Consider the following 16,596-nt stretch of genomic DNA (forward strand, 5'->3'; position numbering starts at 1 on the left):
TGGCTGGGCACGGTGACTCATGCCTGTAATCCCAGCACTTTGGGAGGCCGAGGCAGGCAGATCACCTGAGGTCAGGAGTTCAAGACCAGCCTAGCTAACATGGGGAAGCCCAGTCTCTACTAAAAAACAAAAAAATTAGCTGGGCATGGTGGTGTGCTCCTGTAATCCCACCTATTCAGGAGGCTGAGGCTGGAGAATTGCTTGAACCCAGGAGGCAGAGGTTGCAGTGAGCCGAAGTCACGTCACTGCACTCCAGCCTGGGCATCAGAGCAAGACTTCATCTCAAAAACAAAACAAAACAAAACAAAACAGTGAAGTCACCAACAAAAAGCAGAAAAATGTGAAAAACATGGCATTAAATAGACCATGAAATGGACACTTGTTTATGATGTGAGACCTCAGACAAGAAGGCAGAGCGCCCCGTGTTTGACCTCAGGTGGGGACACATCCGGCAACTCAGATTCTTTTTTTTTTGAGTGGAGTCTCACTGCGTCACCCAGGCTGGAGTGCAGTGGTGCAATCTCGGCTCACTGCAACCTCTGCCTCCTGGGTTCAAGCAATTCTCCAGCCTCAGCCTCCCGAGTAGCTGAGACTATAGGTGCTCACTACCACACCCAGCTAATTTTTGTATCTTTAGTAGAGACAGGGTTTCACCATATTGGTCAGGCTGGTCTGGAACTCCTGACCTCAGGCGATCAACCTGCTTTGGCCTCCCAAACTGCTGGGATTACAGGTGTGAGCCACCACACCCAGTCAGATTCTTTGCTTCTGTGTGCAGGTCTGTGAATGAATGTAGGCCAAGAGTATTGATTCTGAGCTTACAAATTTTAGCGAGTAGACACATTTACACATACAGAATCCATGAATCAAGGCGATTGACTGTACTTTGACAATTATTTGTTTAGCGCTGTAGGAGGAACCCGCAAACTGTTCCTTCCCTCTGCTCACATACTGCCCAGGGTAAGACTTCTGACACCAGAGGTGCAGGGATGCCTCCTGCCGCACCTGGCAGTTGTGCAGCAGACACCAGCTGGGTGTCCTGCAGTTCAGTTCAATTCTGACACCATCGACCTGGAGAGAGCCTCAGACCCCACAGGTGAGGGCTCAGCCCCAAGAGACTGCACCCCAAATCAGGGTCCCCATGACCGCTTCCTCGGTTTTGATTAATTTGCTAGGACTCAGAACTTGGAAATGGGCCGGGCACGGTGGCTCACGCCTGTAACCCCAGCACTTTGGGAGGCCAAGGCAGGTGGATTGCTTGAGGTCAGGAGTTCGAGACCAACCTGGCCAACATAGTGAAACCCCGTCTCTACTAAAAATACAAAAATTGGTTGGGCGTGGTGGTGGGCACTGTAATCCCAGCTACTCGGGAGACTGAGGCAGGAGAATTGCTTGAACCTGGGAGGTGGTGATTGCAGTGAGCTGAGATCGCACCACTGCACTCCAGCCTGAGCAACAAGAGCAAAACCCTGTCTGGAAAAAAAAAAAAAGAACTCAGGGAAACACTGCATTTGCGCTCCCTGGTCTATTATAAAGGAGATGATAAAGGGTGCAGGTGAGCAGAACAGGAGGAGGCACACAGGGTGAGGCCTGGGAGGGCCCCCAGTGCAGGAGCTTCTGTTGCCCTGGAGTTGGGGTGTGCCACCCTCCTGGCACCTGGATGTGTTTACCCACCCGGAAGCTCTCTGCACCCTGTAGTTCAGGGATTTTTACGGAGGCTTCATCATGTAGGCATGTCTGGTTATTAGTTCAATCTCCAGCCCCTCTCCCCTTTCTGGAGGGTGGGGTTGGGGGGTGTGGAGCTGAAAACTCCAGGCTTCTAATTGTGTCTGGGTCTTTCTGGTGCTCAGCCCCCACCCAGGAGCCACCAAGAGTCACCTCATTAGAATAAAACATCCTTTTATCTCCCTGGAAATTCCAAGGGATTAGGAACTTTGTGTCAGGAACCAGGGTCAAAGACTAAATATTAGAACAAAAGATTGTCCTGGCACCTGGAAATTACAAGGTTCTTAGGATCTGTGTGCCAGGGACTGGTGGCAGAGACCAATATGAATATTTCTTTTTTTTTTTTTTTTTTTTTGAGATGGAGTCTCGGTCTGTCACCCAGGCTGGAGTGCAGTGGCGTGATCTCAGCTTACTGCAACCTCCGCCTCCCGGGTTCAAGTGATTCTCCTGCCTCAGCCTCCTGAGTAGCTGGGACTACAGGTGTGCACCATCATGCTGGGCTAATTTTTGTATTTTTATTAGAGACGGGGTTTCACTATGTTGGCCAGGCTGGTCTCAAACTCCTGACCTCAGGTGATCCACCTGTCTTGGCCTCCCAAAGTGCTGGGATTACAGGCGTGAGCCACCGCGCCTGGCCCAATATGAATATTTCTTATTATTTTACAAGCACTTGCGGTGTGTCCTGTGGTCTCCGTCCTCAGCGTCGTGGTTTAGAGGGTGCCTGACAGGCAGGGTGTGGGGTTAGTGGGGTTGGGGAGTGATTTCTGGGGCACAGTGATCCCCAGAGCGTGTGTGGTTGTCCAGTTCACTCACTCCTCATGGCCTGCTCGGTGCTGGGGGTCCACACTCACAGAGGGCATGGTCTGTGCCCCAGGGGATCAGGCAGCTGCTCCTGGTACAGATGAGTTGGGAGGTGACTTCCTCCAGGGCATGTGAGAAGCTCTCAATGACCAGGCCAGCTCGGATTCCCAGTTCTGGCCGAGCCGATGTGCTCTCTGTTGCCACATTCCGTGTCACTTCCCAGGCCTCCCCGGCTTCCCATTCTCGGGGCCAGGTGTTCCATGGACGGGGTGCGGTGCGGCCTTTGATACCAGAGGCCTGGGATCGCTTTCCTCCTCGGTTTCTGTGTGGTCAGTGGCGCCCTCACCCGTCTCATGCCCTGCCATGCTGCCATGCAAGGGCAGAGGGCTGGTGTTGGGGTGGTGCTGGGGCCTGGGGAGTGGAAAATCCTGCCTGTTAAGATGCTGGGGATCGCATGTGTGATGCTGGCCACGTCAGCCAGTCTTCCTTCCTGCCGAGACCACCAGCCCTCGGTGCAGCCAGCCGTATCACCTGGTTATAGTCACGCCGAAACCCAGCTGTTTGGAAGCGTGGCCGTGGGGCTTTGGATCCCTTTTCCTTTCCCCGTGTTTTGTGGAGACGAATAACACAGGCATGCGCCGTGCCCAGGTGGAGGCAATGTTAGGAAAGCAGGAAGGAGCTCAGAGCAGGGAATGTGTGTGGACTCACGTTTGTTGAAGGGCCTGGCCGAGTTCCCCAGAGGCTGGGGTCAGTGTTCAAGTTCTGATGCTTCACGTCCTTGGAGGCCAAAGGACGTGACCTTGAAGAAGGGGCAGTTCTCACCTGTGGGCCTAGGAGAGGTCGTTGGCCTTAAGACATTACTCCAGGTAATTATACGTGGTTCCTACCTATAATCCCAGCACTTTGGGAGGCAGAAGCTGGAGGATCGCTTGAGCCCAGGATTTGGAGACCACCCTGGGCAACAAAGTGAGACTCCTGTCTCTACAAACAAAAACAAAAACAAACAGTTGGCTGGATATGATGGCATGCACCTGTAGTCTCAGCTACTCAGGAGGCTGAGGTGGGAGGATCACTTGAGCCCGGGAGGTGGAGGCCACAGCAAGCTGTGATGGCACTAATGCACTTCAGCCTGGGTGACAGAGTGAGACCCTGTCTAACAGCAATAACAGCAGCAGAACATTAATCTGGATAGTTCTAGGATGAGGGTTCTCAGAGCTAGATGGGCCTTTGCAAGTTCTTTCCACTGATCCCCAGGTTTGGTTGATTGTATGAAACCAAGAGGAAATGTACAGGGTTTTTGTGAAGAAAGGAAAGTGTCATTTCTTGGGTTTTACTTTGAATGGCATTGGATGGGGTCCTCAGAGCTTATGTGGGGCCAGCCCAGCCTGCCCCATGTGCCCCACTGAGACCCTGGAACCTCGGCTTTCTCCCACTGCGCCCCCAGTGCTCACTGACTAGTTTTGGGGTTTTGTGGGGACCCTTTGTCTATCTGCTTCGTCTTCCCCAGATGAATCAGGGGACGTGGTGGTACCATAGTGGTGCTGAGGGCAGCTTCTGGGTGGGGGTTCTCAGAAGGAGAAGTCTGTCCAGGAAGATTATATTTTATTACCTTCTCCCTCATCTTATTTATTTTCTGTTTTTTTAGAAGCTGGGTCTCTATGTTGCCCAAGCTGGTCTCGAACTCCTGGGCTCAAGCGATCCTCCTGCCTCGGCCTCCCAAAGTGCTGGGATGCAGGTGTGAGCCACTACACCCAGCCTCCCACCTCTTTCTTATTTCTTTATTGTTTATTTCAACAGGTTTTTGGGGAACGGGTGTGTTTGGTGACATGAATAAGCTCTTTAGCGGTGATTTGTGAGATTTTGGTGCACCCATCACCCGAGCAGTGTACACTGCACCCAATGTGTAGTCTTTTATCCCTCACCTACCTCCCACCCTTTCCCCGAGTCCCCAAAGTCCATTGTATCATTCTTATGCCTTTACATCCTCATAGCTTAGCTCCTGCTTATCATTGAGAACATATGATGTTTGGTTTTCTATTCCTGAGTTACTTCACTTAGAATAATGGTCTCCAGTTCCATTTCCATCCAGGTTACTGCGAATATCATTATTTTGTTCCTTTTTATGGCTGATTAGTATTCCATGGTGTGTGTGTGTGTGTGTGTGTGTGTGTGTATACACCAAAATTTCTTTATCCACTCATTGATTGATGGGCATTTGATTGGTTCCATATATTTGCAATTGTGAATTGTGGTGCTGTAAACGTGTGTGAAGTATGTTTTTTGTCTGATGACTTCTTTTCCCTTGGGTAGATACCCAGTAGTCTCTTACTTCTTTTTAAAGGAAGCCTTGCTCTTTCTTAAAAGCTGCTAAAAAGGAATGAGAATGGCACTACAGCAAACATCTATTGAGCGCCTACTGTGTACCGGGTGGGTGGCTATGGTGGAATCTACCACTTCTTAAAAGTCACCATCCAACTTACCCTTTTTCTGAAATACTTTGTCTTTCAACTGAGTGCTTTGTTTTTAGTGATGGCCAGTGAAGGGCCCAATTCAAACAGAAGCAGAGCCGGGGGCTACTGAAGGGCCTTTCTCCCTGTGAGCCCCTTAGAACTCAGGCAGAAATATTTTAGCAAAAAGTCGAATCTGTACTTCTCTGGCTTTTAATGGGTTATATTGAAAAGGATATGACCTGCCTCTAAGGTTGTAACTTACATTTGGCTCAGTCTTAATTATCTTAACAAGGGGTGCCTCCCCACCTATCATCCCCATACCTTGTATTTATGCGTGTATTGACTTTTCTCCCACTTTGATAGCTTGAAGGCAGGGCTGCAGTGTTTCTCACCTTGGCACCCCAGGCTTGAGTGATGCCTGGCACACAGTAGGTGCACGGCACACATCTGAGTTGAGATCCTGATACGCACCCTGTATAAGACCTTCAACAGCCTGTCGACCCCTCACTGCCTCCGTTTTCTCATCTGTTAGGTAGGGATGATCATAAGGGTTCTTCCTTGCTTGCCTTATGGGGCCTTGATGAGAATCAAATGAAATGATGACATCAGTCCCTTAATTATTTCTCCTCCTCCTCCTCCTCCTCCTTCTCCTCCTCCTCCTCCTCCTCCTCCTCCTTCTCCACCTCCTCCTCTCTTCTTCTTCCTTTTTTTTCTTCTTTCTTCTTTCTTTTTCTTCTTCTTAGGCAGGGTCTCACTCTGTTGCCCAGGCTAGAGTGCAGTGGGATGGTCATAGGCTCAAGTGATCCTCCTGCCTCAGCCTCCTGAGTAACTGGAACTACAGGTATGTGCCATTGTATCTGGCTAAGTTTTTGTAGAGACAGGGTGGTCTCACTATGTTGCTTAGGCTGGTCTCCAACTCCTGGGCTCGAGCGGTCCTCCTGCCTTGGCCTCCCAATGTGCTGGGAGTACAGGTGTGAACCACTGTGCCAGGCCCCCTTAATTTATTCTGAAAATGGCGTGTCAGGAGCTGGGTCTTGGCTGCCTTGCTTGCGTTGTGAAATCCCCTTGCCTGGCAGGTAGGAGGCAGTCGATGCATACAGGGTGAGTGAATGAAATGTTAGTTAGTTGCATTACACTGAAGTGGTCTAAACCTGACTCTAAGATGTGACTACTAGGCTGCTGATCCTTTCATGATTTTTCAAGTGCGTAGTTATTTTCCTTTTAAAAGCTAATCACATTTCCTTTCCTGACTGATCCTCTGTTATTTCTGCCTCCTCCCCCAAGGGGCTGAGCACCAGCCCCAGGCATCTCCTTGGCCAGCTCAGTGGATACACACATGTCAGGAAGACCCTCCCTTGCCCCAGCCTTCCTTCATGGGTGGCACTGGACACTGGGCAGATGGAAAGGCCCTCTCCATGGAGCACTGGGCTGGCGAGGGCCTTCCTGTCTGTGCCCTCATGATGTCCTCACTTGGCTGTCGAGGCATCTCCTGGGCCATGAAGTGCTGTTTGCTGTCCTGGCCTTGGATTCCTGCATCAAGTCTCCCAGCAGGAAAACTGTTAAACCAAAACCAGTGTTGGGAACTGCATCAGAGCTGGGGACCACATCAGTGCTGGGGACCTGGATCAGCATTGGGGACCTGGATTAGCACTGGGGACCTGCATTAGTGCTGGGGACTCGCATCGGCATTGGGTGTCTTTTTGTTGCTTCCTCAAGTCCTAGTTTTGACTCTGGATGAAGCTTGGTTTGTGCCATGGGAGTGGAGTGTTGGGGGACAGGGGTGACCGGCGGGTGAGCCCTCACTGTTGATCCTGGCCTCGAATGGGAGAGGGGCACTAGTGCCCCTGGGAGTGGGCCAGGCATGTCCCAGTCCACTGCCTGCCCCAGAGCCCCGCCTGGAGCATCTGCTGGGTCGGGACATGGGCCTCCCGTGGGCCTCACCGCCTCCTGCTTCAGCAGAACTGGGAATTGTCAGTTAATCGAGCAACACCTGCAGGAAGCCAGCCTCAGGAAAGAGCTTCCACAGGGAGTTGGGAGACTGGTAATTGGAATAAATAAAAGCTAATCGTGCTTCCTGGATGCCAGGAACCACTGAAATTTGTGGATTCCCACAGCAGCACATGAGGCTGGTCATTGTTAATAACCCCTTTTTACCAACGAGGAACCCAGACCAGACAGAGAGCCCGCCTGTGTCACCTGGTAGGGAGGGGCTGGGCCTGGTGTTATAAACCAGGAGAGGGTTCAGGCCGAGGAAAGGGGGAGCAAGTTGCCGGCCAAGGTAGGTATCATGCGAGTCCTGCTTCTCCCCTCATTCAAGGACCTTCCTTTGGGGAAGTGAGTGCTCCCGAGAGCAGCCTGCCGCCTCCGTGTCGGGGCAGCCTCAGCTTCTGCTTTCTGTGTCCAATATTTGATTTCTGTTGTCGTGGAAACGGGGTGACAAGTGTTCCATGTGTTAGCATTTGGTCCTCCTGACGTAGTCGGCACACGGGAGGTGCAGCTGGGGTGGCACGTGCCCACGGTGGTGCCACCTCTTGCTGGGGGTCAGGCAGAGGAGACCCAGCTCCGTGCCAGCTTGCAGACCCCCAATCGCTTCTCCTGTCTCAGGGCCCAGAGAGCAAAGGCAGTGGGAGGCCAATGTCTGTTGTTCAGTTTAGCTCTGAGCCACGTGCATCTTCAGTCACCCCAGGGGCCTGGGCGCGCCCTTCCTTCCTTCTTTGTGCATGGGGGTTTTCCTGGGGAGCAGTTGCCCTGGCCCATGAGGCTGTTGGGAGTCAAGACAGAAATAGTGGTCTGTGGTCAGCAAGGAGCTATCGCTGGAAACACCCCGGTCCTCCCACAGCCTGACCGTCTGTGACCTTCCTCAAAGGCTCCCCAAAGAGGCTTTCCCTTGAAGTGCAAGTCATAGTGGCACCCCTGCCACGTCCCTATATGAACGGGGTGTGTGCCCTGCCTGCCCTCCGACGTCCGCCGGCCGTGCTGGTCTGCAGAGCTGCCGCCAGCTGCACCCTCCTCGCCAGTGAGTTCTGTTTGCTTTCGTATCATTTTCAGCAGGAGCTAAACCCAGGCCAGCCCTTCTTTTCTTTTCTGCTTTGTGGCAGAATGTTGTTTTGCAAGAATGGACCCTGGGTGGCTGCTTGACTTTTCCCAGGAAGGTGATGGGGACGTTGGTGTTAGGACGATGGGCAAGGGGGTCCAGGTTGTCTCACTGCGGCCCCAGAGGGATGAGGGTCTGACTTGTGGAGTGAAATTTCCAGCACTCTGCTGGGGGGCGAGTAGATCTTTGGGCCCAGAAGAATGGGATTTGGAACATTCTCAGGCACAGGCTGCAATTAAGATTTTCTTTTTCATAGGGGTACCTGATACTGTGGGTTTCTCTCTCTCTGTCTCTTTTTTTTCTCTCTGAGATGGAGTCTCGCTCTTGTCACCCAGGCTGGAGTGCAATGGCGCGATCTTGGCTCACTGCAACTTCTGCCTCCCAGGTTCAAGCGATCCTCCTGCCTCAGCCTCCCAAGTAGCTGGGATTACAGGCGCCTGCCACCGCGCCTGGCTAATTTTTGTATTTTTAGTAGAGATGGGGTTTCATCATGTTGGCCAGGCTGGTCTTGAACTCCTGACCTCAGGGATCCACCCACCTCGGCCTCCCAAAATGCTGGGATTACAGGCGTGAGCCACCGCGCCCGGCTATGGGTTTCTCTTTAGTGGTCTTCGGTTCTGTGTTTCCCCTCTAAGTAGCTGATCGTGGCCAGTGCCTGGCTTTCCCCTGGTCACCGCTAGATATTCTGTCTTGTCTCTGGGAGGCAGAGTCAGTAGAAGGTGCTTTGCACTGGCATGCCTGGGAGTGAGCCCAGCCTTGCTGTTATTAGCGCCCATCGTGATGGTTGGCCAGGCTGCCCTATGTTCGATTTTTCCTCCTGTGAAATGGGAACAACAGTAGAGCTGATGTGTCCTGGGCTTTCTGCATCCCAGGGACTATCCCAGCTCCTTAACGTGCTTTGCTCAGTGCTATCCTCCTAAAAAGTTTTATTTTACAGTTGAGTAAGCTGAAGCCCAGAGAGGTTAAGTAACCTGCCCAAGGTCACACAGCAGATCGGAATGGGAGTCAGGAGTGTACCCAACAGCCTGGCTCCCTAGTCAGTGCTCTCAACCTCAGCTTGAAGGCCGCCTCCCTGGGCCCTGCTAGGGGACCCAGTAAGATGATGGTTATTCACATTCTCCTTTGTTTCTGATACCCAGCAGACTCCTGGTGAATGCTCCTTCCCCACTTTTGTGGAATAAAGAATGCACATTTTTTTCTGAGCTCTGCCTGGGTATCCTTAAGGAGAGGGACGCTGTGGCTGGGACGCAGATGAACAAGATGGGAGCTCCCAGGCTGATTTTTGCCTTTGATGTTCTGCATCTTTTTCACAGGCTTTTTGTAGATGTGTGGGGATATTTCTAGAGGAGAAACCAGAGGTGGAAGGAGGGGCATAATGAAAGTGAGTGCTGGGCATCTCTTAGCTCACATTATGTGAGGCTCTTCAGGGACAATAGACCTTGCAATAAAAGGCAAAAAGGTGACTGCGCACAGAGTACTCTTCCTGCACAGTGCCGGGCGGGATGGGATGGATGGGGCTTGGCGGCTGGAGGAGGGTAGACCCTGCCCGCGCCTCCTGGGACCTGTGCGGGACTTTGCTCACCTTGCTGTTTCTAACCAAGGTGCCAGATTCTCTTCACTCAGGTGTGTCAGATTTTAACCCTTGAGGCTAGAACCTTGCCAGGCTTATTCGAAGTCAGTGGTTCCTAGTAGTCACAGGGCCCCTGCCCTGGACCCCAGACCAGGACCCCCCGGCCCCTGCCCGCCCGCCTTGGCCTGGTGGGGTAGGAGTCACTGTGAAAGGGGTCCTGGAGCCCAGGATCACTCCAGCGACATTTCCCAGAGAGCATCCTGGGGCCAGTGTGGGGTGTGGGGGAACAGATACTGAGCGCTCTGTCCCCTCCCCTTGGAGAATCTCACAGTACATTAGCAGAGTCAAGGCTCTGAGAAGTCCGGTAGGAAAAGACACCTGCTTAGCTTCCCTTAACTTCACGACTCCTCCACCTCCTTGACCTTTGCTTGATTCATGTGTGACCTGTGAACGTCTAAACTGCAGGACTCACTTTGGGAGATACTGATGGAGACCAAATAGGTGTCCTGCTCGTATATCCTCCACTTCTTCAGTTTTGCTCAGGATCCACTGGGCTTCCTCAAATGCAAACGAATTGAAAAGCTGTGCTGAATGTGTTTTTCTCTGTCTAAAAGTACAGCCACCCATGAAAGGAGGAGGTCGGCTAAGTTTTCTTTTAGAAAAGGGGTCCCCAGGCTCTGAATGCTTGAGGACCTCATTGGGATCACCCCCTCCACTGTGGGCTACCCATCCTCCACCCGCTGTGGCCTATTGATAACCTCCCAGCCACCACCTATGCTCCTGGAGGCCCTGACTGGAATCCCTGTCCTCACCCTGAGTTTGTCACCTCCTTCCAAACTTCGTGTCCTCTGTTGCAGTTGAGGACCTGGAAGTCATGATTGGGCTGATTAGTGATGGGTGTTTATTTTGAATTCTTAACTAAACAAGGAGGAATCACATCCTAGCTCCATATTTTACTAGTTATGGGACCTTGACTTTCCCAAGATCTACTTTCCTTGTCAGTAAAATGGCAATAATCGGGGTAACCCATACCCTGATTGCCGAGGACCCCTGTAGGCGTCCATGCCCGGCCCAAAGCCAGGACCCAGGAAGGGAGGCGCAGCTGGGCGGCCTCTTCTGCGTCTCTGCCAGTTGCTGGCTTGGATTCTAACACCCTCCTTCCCTCCCTCCCTCGCTCTCTACCAGTGGGATCCAAGACCATGAGAACGTTTGAAGGTTTCTCAAGCGTCTGTGACTGCCCCACGTCTGTCGTTGGGTGGAAAGGACTTTGTAATTGAACGGAGTCAGTTGTAATGTGAATGTCATGTGGAGCTGCTTTTCCTTGGCAAGTCCTTGCTGTGTGAGCCATTGTTTCCAGATCTGTAGAACCCTCCCTACCCTGTCCCCCTTTCTGGGCTATTGGGAGGCTGAGCGAGCTCATCATGAGGCCCCTGAAAGATAGTTTCTGTGCCCTGTGGAGCTGAGTCCCCGAGTCTCTGTCCCCACCTCACAGGCCCCCTCTCACCACCCTTTTGGGTTGGTAAATTTCAAGTTGGGCATCAGATAGGACAAGGGAAGGGGACTGGAGAAGGAAGAGCCGACAGTTTGCCCTCAGGACTTCAGAGTCACTCTTTTTTGTTTGGTTGGTTTTTTGAGATGGAGTCTTGCCCTGTTGCCCAGGCTGGAGTGCAGTGGCGTGATCTCATCTCACTGCAGTCTCCATCTCCTGGGTTCAAGCGATTCTCCTGCCTTAGCCTCCCGAGTAGCTGGGATTACAAGTGCATGCCACCATGCCTAGCTAATTTTTGTATTTTTAATGGAGACGGGGGCTTCACCATGTTGGCCAGGCTTGTCTCGAACTCCTGACCTCAAGTCATCCACCCACCTTGGCCTCCCAAAGTTGCTGGGATTACAGGTATGAACCATCACGCCTGGCCCAGAGTCACCCTTTCTTTTTGTGCCTTATTAGACATCTTCCTGCTACAGGATAGCCCAGAGGAAAGGAACAAGTTTCCGTCATGAATAAGTCCCCTACCTACTAGGGATGTAGGGATAAAGGACTGGAACTCTCTTTCTTCACCCTGCAGGGCAAACTCCTTCAAGACTCAGCTCCAGGAAGCCTCTCTGGACTACTACACTCCCTCCTGAGCCCCCAGCCTTCTCACATACCTCCCTTATGTGTCTCCTGGGTGCTGGAGCCCTCAGAGCAGGGCCTGTATCTAAGTCCCCCTGTGTCCCACCCAGTGCCCCGTGCCAGGCCTGACCATAGTGGATGTCACTAAGCAGTTGTTCGATGAGTGAATGAACAAATGCAAACTAGGCCCAATCTCATCAAATTATGCTAGAGTAATTGTATAAAAAACCAGACTTCTTTAAGTGGAGGAAATTTAAAGTTAGAAGTGGGCTGGGCACAATGGCTCACACCTATAATGCTAGCACTTTGGGAGGCTGAGGTGGGCGGATCACCGGAGGTCAGGGGTTCAAGACCAGCCAGCCTGGCCAACATAGCGAAACCCATCTCTATTAAAAATAACAAAATTTAGCTGGGCGTGGCGGTGCATGCTTGTAATCCCAGCTACTCTGGAAGCTGAGGCAGGAGAATCACTTGAACCCAGGAGGCAGAGGTTGCAGTGAGCGGAGGTCGTGCCATTACACTCTAGCCTGGGCGACAGAGTGAGAGTCAGTCTCAAAAAAAAGAAGTGAATGAATACGACCATACCTGCTTTTCCAGCTCCTGACTCTTAAACGTCTCAAATACCAATGCCAAATAAAGGGAACCGAGTGATGAAAGGTGTCACTGTCCTGATCTTCTTCAGATGCAGAAATTTCTGTGTAGCTGAGGAGGTGGGGCCCGCTTGCCCCCCTTTGAATTTTGGGTTGTGCTTGAGCAGAAGCATTCATTGCTTGGAGAAAGCAGAGGAGACCCCAAAAGTACTTCCCTCTGAAAGGGAGAAGCAGGTAGGCCAAGGCAGCGGTTCTGGGACCAGCTCTGGGGCCACCTGCTTTTCCCACACTGGGTCTGTGGTGGGCTCGGCGGCTGGCCTGCACACAGGAGATCCTCAAAACAGATGAGCGAGCATGGTTGCCATTTTTACACTCCCTCATTTAATCCGCAGCACTGGAGGAGGTGTGATTATGGTGTGTATTTTGTGCAGCCATTTGGTGGACACCTACCGAGGACCCGCCATGGGGCAGGCTGCCGGCCGGGCTCTGAGGATGCTGACGAGGACCCTTATTTGGGATCCTCTGTTCAGGTTGAAGACAGTTTATGAAAACATAAGATAACAGAATGGCCGACTCTGAGGCAGGAGCCAGGGGTGTGTGAGTGGGGGTCCTGGAAGGGGTCTCTGGAAGCCAGAGGAGGAGTGGTCCTCTGAGGCTGGCCAAGGCTCCCAGCAGAGAGACGGGGGCATGGGCAGAAGCCTGTCGTGCCAGTGAGCCCTGGCATTTCTGAGCCCCTGATCGGTTCTGTTGCCTGCACGACGGCCTGGGTGAGCAACACTGACAGGAGACCCCTGCCTTAGTACCACGTCTCCTGGGCTCTGGCTAGTGGCGCCTCCTGGCAGCAGCTGCCCAGGCCACACAGGATGCTGGCTACATGCTTGGCTGGTCTGGGCATCCCTGCATGGCCCCGCTGTCACTGGTATCTGGAGATCACACCCAGCCAGAGCCTAGTGCCACCCTCGGATGCTTCCTTGGGGAGGGAGGATGCCCTGTTTCCATGGCAACCCTAGGTGGGAGGCCAGGGCTTCAGGCAAGCTGCTGAGCTTTTCACAGCCCTGGGAGTGAGGACCAGGGCAGGCTGACCCTGGCCTGTGGGGCAGAATTAGTAGAGGAGGGTCCCCACCATCCCTGAGAAGAGGAGGGGAGTGGGGTGGGGAACATTAGACAATGTTCACTGCCCCTCCCTCAGCTTCCCAGCTGCCCACGGCAGTCCCAGGCCAGGCCAGTGTGGGCGTGGGGGGCAGTTAGAGCGTGGCCGTGTGGTGTGCCAGCACGCAGTGCAACAGCCAAGACAATGGAGTCATCCCCTGCCCTTGGGCCCTTCCCTCCACCCCACCTCATGTCTGCACTAGGTGAGGAAGCAGAGGACGGAGGAGCCCGGTGGGCTCCGGGAGCTCCTGGGACTCCTGAGTCGGTGGGGACGGGGCTTCCCAGCCTCAACACTGAGGCTTCTTGGTTGTGGAGCTCTCCTGAGCGTTGCGGGGGGTTTAGCGGCATCCCTGGCCTCTACACACGAGGTGTCAGTTGTGACAACCCAAAGTGTCTCCAGATGCCACTACATACCCTCCCAGTGTGGGGGTGGAGGAATCGTCCCCAGTTGAGATCTGCTGAGCTGAGAGGCTCCCCGGAAGCAGGGGGTGAAGGAAGGGAAGGCCCTGGGCCCTGGAGACATGGATGCCTGCCTGGGACACCCACAAACACGCACGCACATGCACGCATGCATACACTCACTCATATGCACACATGTTCATGTATGCACCCGCAGTGACCCTGAAGGGACACCCCTGCTGCTCTTTTAAATAATCTTTTAACTAGACTATTTTTAGAGCACTTTTAAGTTCACTGCAGAATTGAGTGGAAGGTGCAGAGATTTCCCGTGACTGCACGGCCCTACCACGCACACTATCAACATCCTCCCCCTCTATCAACGTCCAGACCAGAGGGTGCATCTGTGGTACCTGGTGGACCCACGTGGCCATATCAGGGCCACCCAGAGTCCACAGTTTCCATGAGGGGCCCCTCTTGGTGCTGGACATTGTGTAAGGACAGGGACCCCTATGGTAGCAGTGACACTGCCCTGAGATCCCCGTGCCCCACCTGCTCATCCCTGTCTCCCTCTCACTCCTGGCAACCTCTGCTCCTTTCACTGTCTCTGTAGTTTTGCCTGCCCCACAGGGTCGTGCAGTTGGGATCACACTGTCTGCAGCCTTTTCAGACTGGTTTTTCACTCAGTGAGATGCATTTAAGTTTCCTCCACACCTTTTCACAGCTGACGGCGCGTTTCTTCTTGGTTCCGAGTGGCTCTTTCTGCATTGTCTGGACGGATCCATTTGTTCCCTGTTCGCCTCCCAGAGGATCCGCTGCTCTTGCTGCAGATGTATAGCCCAGGCGCTGTGGAGTTGGGATGGAGCAGTCGAGCTGGGATCAGAGCCCAGGCCCCTGCCCTGAGGTTGGAGCTCTCTGACTGCACCCGGCCTAGGCCTGTGCATTGTCTAAACTGATGGCCGTGGGGCAGGGGACCTGGAGCGCAAAGCAGGAGAGGATGCTGAAGGGGGCAGGTGGGGCCGGGACTTGGGAGTGTCTAGAAGGAGGACCGCCTGCCTCAACCCAGGGCTGGTCTGTGGAGGCCAGAGCGCTCAACCCCTCAATGCTAGGCCTGTGGTGAGTTTCTCCATGAGGTGGCCCTCTCAGAAAGAGTGGCTCCACAGCAGCTGAGTTGGGGGCCCCATGGCAGCTGAGTCGGGGACTCCATGGCCGCTGAGTTGGGGGATGCCTGTCCTTGTAGAGACTGTCACCTCTAGGAATGGTGAAAGGGCGGCCACTCGCAGCCCTGTGTCCTCTTTCTAGTCCTCTGTCTTGTAAGCCCGGTCCCCACAGTGGCCCCAGTCCTCCCCTGCCAGAAATTCGTTCTCCTCAGAAATCCGTTCTCCTCTCTGATCTTTCAGGCCTAGAGACAGGCTCTTCCCTCCGGAGGGTGCAGTCCAGGGGTTCTGGTAAGATACAGAGCCCAGCCTCAACATAGCAGGAAGTTTTTCCACAAATGCACAGTTCTTCAAGACCACATGCAGCTGTGCGTGGGGTGTGTTTTGAAGGGCAACGGCAGGAGCAGTGTATGCCTCGTGGTGCAGGGAGCACGAGTTGTTTATAGGCGTGCCTGGGTCCTGGGTCTCTGTGCACCCTCCTTTAGATTCATGGGGCATCTGCCCACCGTGAGATAGATAAGCCAGGGTGCCTGCCCCTTTCTCAGGTGAGATGCTGAGGGCCAGAAACATGCTGCTGTGTCCCATGGAGGAGGTGGCCTGCCCCAACTCCCCTGCACCCTAGGGAGAGTGCCCACAGGCTGGGGGCTGGGGCTGGATCCTGTGCCCCCTCCCCAGCCCTCGGTATGTGGCTCGCTGAAGTGTGCGCCAGAATGTTGGGCACATCCTGTCTGATACCAGCTTGGCTGGAAGTCGAATTATGATCAGAATATCACATGGTGTGTGGCCTGGGTCCCCCTTTGGTTGACACTCTTGAGTATGGATCCTGTGCCTGCCCGGGGCCAAGCAGCAGGTGCAACCAGGCCTGCCCTGGGGCAGCATGGGGTGTGCTAGTGTCCTGGGGCCACTGTAACAAAGCACCACAACCTGGGTGGCTTAAACAACAGAAACATAGTCTGTCACAGTTTTGGAGGCTGGAAGTCCAAGATCAAGGTGTCAGCTGGGCTGTGCTCCCTCCAGGGCTCCGAGAGGATCCCCCTTGGCCTCTTCCAGGCTGTGGTGGCTCTGGTGTTCCCTGCCGTGGGCCACATCGCTCCAGCCTCTGTCTCCCTCTTCACGTGGGCCTCCTTCTCCGTCTGTGTCTCTGTCCTCTCCTCTTCTTGTAAGGATGCCCGTCATTGGATTAGGGCCCACCCTAATGACCGAATCTGCAACTTGATTACATCTGCAAAGACCCTGCTTCCAAATAAGGCCAGAGTCACAGGTGTGGGGGGCCAGACTCCAGTGTGCCTTTTAGGGGAGATACAGTGCAATACACAGCACACAGTGAGGCCTTCCAGATCCCCAGACCTATCTTCTTCCAGACCGCCGGGCAACACTGATAAGGGTGAAGTTGGCTTACGAGTCCTGGCCAGGATGTGACAGGGAGTCGCCAGGTGGGTGCCGGGGAGGTGTGAAGCTCTGCAGGGGATTGGAGAACCACACGTCATTGCCCACATGTGACTTTAAACCTTAGCGATGATATTGGAGGGGGGTAGTTACTCTTTTTTTTTC

At 53.5% G+C, this 16,596-nt stretch overlaps 1 protein-coding gene across 7 annotated transcripts in view; it reads left to right on the forward strand.

Annotated features, from left to right (window-relative positions):
- Positions 1-16,596, forward strand: part of PARVB (parvin beta) — a 144,795-nt gene that overhangs the window by 36,781 nt on the left and 91,418 nt on the right. Inside the window, exon 1 of one of the 7 annotated variants that reach the window (XM_057300984.2) lies at positions 7,935-7,992. The exons of the other annotated variants lie outside the window; for them this stretch is intronic. Within the exon in view, the coding sequence (XP_057156967.1) occupies position 7,992 (1 nt within the window). The 5' untranslated portion in view covers positions 7,935-7,991. Of the gene's footprint in view, positions 1-7,934; positions 7,993-16,596 lie in introns of those variants that run through there. 7 annotated transcript variants of the gene reach the window in all.

This window comes from Pan paniscus, chromosome 23 (genome assembly GCF_029289425.2).
Source record: "Pan paniscus chromosome 23, NHGRI_mPanPan1-v2.0_pri, whole genome shotgun sequence".
Lineage (NCBI taxonomy): Eukaryota > Metazoa > Chordata > Mammalia > Primates > Hominidae > Pan > Pan paniscus.